Genomic DNA, 5,949 nt, shown 5'->3' with positions numbered 1-5,949 from the left:
GGAGGTCAGAGAACAACTTGCAAATCCTGAGAGGCAGGTATGCTAGGATTAAAGGAGTGGTCTCAGCTTCCTGAGTGCTGGGATTAAAGGTGATATAGCCACACTACCTGCTTAGATAAGGTTTACTTTTTTTTTTTTTTGAGCTGAGGATAGAGGCAAGCGCTCTACCACTGAGCTAAATCCCCAACCCTGATAAGGTTTACTTTTTAGAGGAACCACTGATGTGGATAACGGCCCTTCAATCATGTAAATGAAGGCATTTAGTTCAGAAGAGCCCTTTAAGGGTTTAACACAGCTAGATTAAGCTGATGGATATCCAAGGACCTTAGGTAGTTAGTAATAGGTATTTAAAAAGAATGTTCCTGGGTTGTGGTGGCACACAATTTAATTTCAGCACTCAGGAAGCAGAGTCAGCCGGATCTCTCTGGCCTCAAGGCCAGCCTGGTCTACAGAGGGAGATCCAGGACAGGCACCAAGACTACACAGAGAAACCCTGTCTCAAAAAAAAACAAAAACAAAATAAAAAAAAAAATGTCCTATCCCCAATAGACCTCTATTTTGCCTATTACCTTGGCTAAATATTTGTCTGTTCCCTTTTGAGACTTGCATTCATTTAGCCCTGGATGGGTTCAAATTCACTGAGTAACCCAGGCTGGCCTTGAACTGTCTCCCAAATGCAGAGATTAGAGATATGTATACCATACCTAGCTCTTTCAGGCATCGCTGTTGGGGGCGGCGGTGGTGGCGCACGCCTTTAATCCCAGCACTCAGAGGCAGAGCCAGGCAGATCGCTGAGTTCAAGGCCAGCCTGGTCTACAGAGCAAGATCCAGGACAGACACCAAAGCTACACACAGAAATCCTGTCTTAAAAAAAAAAAAAAAAAAAAAAAAAAAGCCGGGCGGTGGTGGTGCACGCCTTTAATCCCAGCACTCAGGAGGCAGAGCCAGGCGGATCTCTGTGAGTTCGAGGCCAGCCTGGACTACCAAGTGAGTTCCAGGAAAGGCGCAAAGCTACACAGAGTAAACCCTATCTCGAAAAACCAAAAAAAAAAAAAAAAAAAGTGTCTCCACAGAGTAAGCAATTCTTGAACTTCCGTTCAGGTTCTGCGGCTTGCTTTGCTGCCAGGCTGGGCGCGCGGGGCCAGCGGTTGGTGCTGGTCTTGTCAGGAGGCACCAAGGTCCTTTTGGAAGTGCAAGCCCTGCCCTTTCTAGACAACTTCAGCAGTGGGCCAAGCGGGACTGCGCTGGCCAAGGTCTTCCTGGCTCTTGTACCAAGCGCACTCGGCCTTCCCCTATGCCCACCACTTCCCGCCCCAGACCTGGCGGTCGGCCCTTCGGCCTTCTGGCTCAGCCCAGTCGGGGAAACTGAGTCTAGAGGCCGAAGAGAATGCACTCCCCGGCTTTGCTGCAGCGTTGCAGAGCTACCAAGAGGCAGCTGCCGCCGGCACCTTCCTGGCAGCAGAGGTTGCCACTTTGACAGCAGGGTGCAGCTCTGGCTCTCAACCCACTAGAGTCTTCTGCAATGTTACACCTGGCTTCAGCAGTATCAGCTTTCTATATTCCTGTCTCTGAAATGCCTGAACACAAGATCCACTCATCTGGTGGCCCACTGCAGGTGATGGGCTCGGTTCCAGAGATCTGACCCCACCCCCACCCCCATAACCAGTCTTGGGTTGCTTTCCTCTTGATCTGGAGATGGCCTTTCTGCATTCTGTATGAGCTAGGCACTGGGAATACAGAGATGAATAAGATACTGCCTTCCGTCAAGGACCTCACAATCTAGCGAGGGCCTGGATACGAGCCGTAATCACAAATCAGAATGATAAATGCTGCAGTGGAGATAAAAATGCTTTCTCCTCTGGTTAAAGAATGGGCTCCCAAAGCATTTAGAGTTTCCTTTAAGCTGGAAACTGACCCCACCATCATAATTAATCGTGCTCGGAATGCTTCGGGGGTTAATAAGCATCAAGCGGTGGTGTCCAATATATTTGAGTCAATACAATCCTTTGTGGTTATTGTCACCTGTTGGGCCCCATAAGGCCCCCCGGCATGCGGCCCGGTGTAACTTCCTGAGCCTAGCTTGAGTTTGGCGACCTGTCCTGGGACATGACTTCCGCATACGAGTGACTCAGCACTACCCAACCTAGAGTGACCTTTGCCTAGTAACGGCTGAGATGGCATTCTCTCTGCTGTCCTCACCCCATCCCCTTGTCACCCAAATCTATATAAGTTCACTCCTTATGCAATAAAGTGAGTTCCTGCTTCAACAAGACTCCTGGCCCAGTGTGTTTCTCTACAGTGGACAGCGGGGTTCTGGGCCACCGACACTCACCATCCAGCTCAGGCCCAGGGAGAGACGACAGGCTGGACCGGTCCTGCCTCCACCCTACCTGTCAGTCAGACCGACAGTCACCAAGACTCAGAAACCAAGTTACTGCTGTCAGAGGATGAAATAGCAAAAGGCATGATGATAGAGGACAAGACAGTAGAAGACCTTTGGTCGTGACACACAGCTTTTATATGTGACAAACACTGAAGGAAGTGCCCGTCTCGCATCCAAAACCAGGGTTCTTACCTTGTGGGATGACGCATCCCTAACCGGCTTGAAAAGATACTGAGAGCCAGCCTGGGGCTGCCTGATGGTCTTAGCAACAGCAGCTGAAACATGATCTGGAGATGACCAGGACCAATGAGAGACAGCCATGTCACACCAACTGATGCATATTCATCAGACCTCCCCCCAGGGTGGGGTGGAGGGTATATAAGGCTTGCTTCTTCCTGCATAAACTGAGCTTGTTGTTTCGACATTCTCCCAGAGTCTGTGTGGTTTGACTCTGCGCCTACTTGGCCCCCGCCCTCAAAGGGAACAACAACAAGGACCCTGCTACATCTGATGCCGAAACCCGGGACATTTGGTACTTGAACAGCGTCTGTTTGTCTCCCTTTACTCATGTGCAGCAATGGTTGAGAAGCCCCCTTGAGCGGTACATTTCGGTGAGTAGGCCCCTCTACGTTGTGTAAATTCAGTCCCTTCAGCAGGTAAATGCTGGGACCCCCACTTTCTTCTTTCTGTTTGTCTTGTTTATGAGTCTCTCTGTACAGTAGGGTGGCACATACTTTTGATAAGGCTCGCCTGGTGTTTCCTTATAAGGGCTGGTCCCTCAGGAAGCAACAGCCACAATCTATTTTTAGTTATATATGTATATGTATGTGTATGTTTGTGGGTTGTAATGCCTGGAGAGATGGATCAATAGTTAGTTGGTAGTGCTTGCTCCATAGATCTTTTCAGAGAACATGTGGGAACCTGATCTTTGGACGAGAGCTATGTTCCTGGCCAGAAAAAGGAAAGTGACCTCAGGAGTAACTCTCCAATTATTTGTTATGCTCATTTTGTTGACTATAACCAAAGGCCTAAAGTCATCCTCTACTGAGGAGGTCCTTAAGGCCCACAACAAGCACTGCCAGAAACAATGTAACTCTAACTTATCTATTGCCTTCATTCCATCCATGACTGACATTTCCTCTGCCTCTGCTGGCAAGGAGAGGCAGGAGAATAGGCGTAAAGTGAAGGAGAGGGATGGAAAGAGAGAGGAAATGATTGCAGCAGCATCTAAGCCTACATCTAAGCCTACACCGGCAGCCCCTCTCTCTGCTTCCCCCATGCCTCGAGTGGCTACCCCCTCACTGCAGTATCCACAGAGTGATTTGCCTGGATGTCTGCCTGCTGAGACAGCTGCTCCGCATACCTCCCAGCCTGTTCTACCTATGGTGCCACACATGGCATTTCCAGTTAATGTGGGCCCCAATGTGGCTAACCAGCCATACATACCTACCCCTCCTGCAGTCCTGTCTTTGGTTCATAAGGCTGCTAATGAATCAGGTCCTGACTCACCGTATTTTGAGCAAGTCCTACGGCAATGGGCAATGCATTCACAGACTTATTATGACTGGCACCATTTGATGAAGGCTGTGTTGGAGCCTATGGTCTTCCTTCATTGGCGAGCTGCCTATGATGACCAGGCTGAGGCTCAGGCTCGTTTTAATATACAGCATAACTTCGCTATTTGTCTTGAGATGCTCACAGGCCGAGGACCATATGTTAACCCTGACACAAAAGACCAAATCGGACAACACACTTATTTATATGCCTTGGGAGACACCATTGACCTTGGTGCATTGAAGGGATCCCATCACCTTTCAATGGCAACCCTCTGTTCCTCTATTAACCTGGGAGCAAGTGTATGCCTGCATTTTTTCCCAGAATACCACCACACCAATATGGATACCCTCCAGAGATGTGCGTCCGGAAACAGACCAAGAGACTTTGGACAAAGAAAAAGCTTCAGAGGGGTAATGTATGATTTGCCCCACTACTGTGACATTAGTAAAGGTCACATCATCGCTGGCATGCGACCCTAGACATTAAACAATTGCCTTACCCCCTACAAGGTCATAATACATCACCAGAAGGACTTCGATTGGCGAGATAAAAATGACTGGGGTCCCATCCATGTCCTTGTGATTGAAATTTTTGACTAATCCTTCTCTTTTTTTTTTCACTTATGGCATAATGGATATGTATTTGATACAGTACTCCTCACAAAGGAGATGTTACTCAATTAATATAAAGTTTTTTTTTTTAACAAATCTTTTCTCCATTTTAGAATTAGACATGTTGAGTACATTTTAGTTAATCTTTTTCTCAGACATAAAAGTTTCAATTCTTGGCTATTTAATATCTAAGTACAATATCAACTAGGGAGATAGAACAACAGCAAAAAATGCGGAGAAAAAGATTCCCCCAGAATTCAAGAGGCAGTGATTAATACAGCAACAATGTTGATTTACTAGATTCTGAGCAAATACTTCCTTCCTCCAATGCCATGTGCTTTAACAATCTAGAAAGCATGAAATAATGCTTATGCAAATTTAAGCCCTCCTTGACCCCCTTCCTAAGCAGCAAATACAAACCATAGGTCATTTTCTTAGTGCACTCTTTGTTGTAAAGAGTCCCCACTCCCACCGCACCCCATCTACTCCCATCTTAGGAAAAACAACCAAGTAAATGTGAAACCATCCTCTTAACTGTAACCCTCTTGCTGGGAACAGGAGAGATCAAACCTTGGGTTTGGCCTCAATAGCACAATGGTTTTCAGTCTGGCCAGGGTGAAGTCTAATTCAGAAGAGTCCTCCAGAGTCACATCTGTCCATTTCGCTTTCTGGCGTATATCCCCAAGCAGGCACAAATGCCTGTAACGCTGAGAACCACTCCCAGTAAGAGTGCAATCGCATCTCCAGCTTCTGCAGCTTCAACAACAGGCAGAATCAACAGCAGTGAAGTGAGGACTAAGATCAACTGTGTTGACACCGAATTCATGATGTTGGGGGCTGGAGGGCTGAACTTCCCCAAACCAGAGTGTATGTAAAATTCTATCCAATGTGAAACAGTCCCTCTTTGGAGCTCCGATTGCTGAGGCTAAGAGGTCACCCATGACAACCCTGACCGGACAGCAGCCATTACAGGAATCAACTAATCCTTCTCTTGTTCAAATATCTTCTGCAACAGGTTTACCAACAGAAGGCAGCCACAAAGGCGACCCTACAGGTTTTATTGGCTCTCAGACACCTAGATCTAAGTCCTCCTAGAGAGATAATGCACATATGGCTCACTGAGATACAGAAGGCTACTGCCTAAAGCCCACCACCCAGACAGCTCTCCAGGATTGATGCTCTTCCAGGGCTGGTAGTCAATAACAGATACGAGCTTGTTTGACAAGCCAATCTAAGACAGGCACAGTCCATTATGCTGAGCTCTCCTGAGATGGGGTCAACAAGGTTAGGGCAATGCACCCTAGCTCCCACTGAGCATGTGCTATAAAATAATAAAAAGGGGTGGATATGTGGGATGACTCATCCCTAACAGGCTTGAGGGCCAGACGGCCCGAACAA

General features: G+C 47.5%; 2 protein-coding genes across 2 annotated transcripts; one reads left to right on the top strand and one right to left on the bottom strand.

The window, feature by feature from the left end:
• The first annotated feature begins 1,522 nt into the window (after window positions 1-1,522).
• On the top strand, window positions 1,523-2,506 carry LOC128124404 (phosphopantothenate--cysteine ligase-like). The gene is made up of 3 exons (XM_052760602.1): window positions 1,523-1,611; window positions 1,819-2,022; window positions 2,413-2,506. Exons 1-3 carry the CDS (start codon window positions 1,523-1,525, stop codon window positions 2,504-2,506), a joined length of 387 nt encoding a protein of 128 aa, XP_052616562.1.
• Window positions 2,507-4,990: 2,484 nt separating this feature from the next.
• On the bottom strand, window positions 4,991-5,521 carry LOC128093873 (small integral membrane protein 30-like). Its single transcript, XM_052711731.1, has one exon. The coding sequence runs from the start codon at window positions 5,375-5,377 to the stop codon at window positions 5,198-5,200; it is 180 nt and encodes a 59-aa protein (XP_052567691.1). The 5' UTR covers window positions 5,378-5,521; the 3' UTR covers window positions 4,991-5,197.
• Between the last annotated feature and the right edge of the window lie 428 nt (window positions 5,522-5,949).

This window comes from Peromyscus californicus, unplaced genomic scaffold, assembly GCF_007827085.1.
Source record: "Peromyscus californicus insignis strain IS unplaced genomic scaffold, ASM782708v3 Scaffold_4__1_contigs__length_199733344, whole genome shotgun sequence".
NCBI lineage: Eukaryota > Metazoa > Chordata > Mammalia > Rodentia > Cricetidae > Peromyscus > Peromyscus californicus.
This window is presented reverse-complemented; position numbering and strand designations above follow the sequence as displayed.

Excerpts from the sequence above, each read along its gene's own strand:
- LOC128124404 (XM_052760602.1), top strand. The coding sequence starts at position 1,523 with ATGTTACACCTGGCTTCAGCAGTATCAGCTTTCTATATTCCTGTCTCT. Across the intron at positions 1,612-1,818 it reads CACTCATCTGGTGGCCCACT|AATGATAAATGCTGCAGTGG; the intron begins GCAGGTGATGGG and ends ATCACAAATCAG. Across the intron at positions 2,023-2,412 it reads TCCTTTGTGGTTATTGTCAC|CCAAGACTCAGAAACCAAGT; the intron begins CTGTTGGGCCCC and ends GACCGACAGTCA.
- LOC128093873 (XM_052711731.1), bottom strand. The coding sequence starts at position 5,377 with ATGAATTCGGTGTCAACACAGTTGATCTTAGTCCTCACTTCACTGCTG.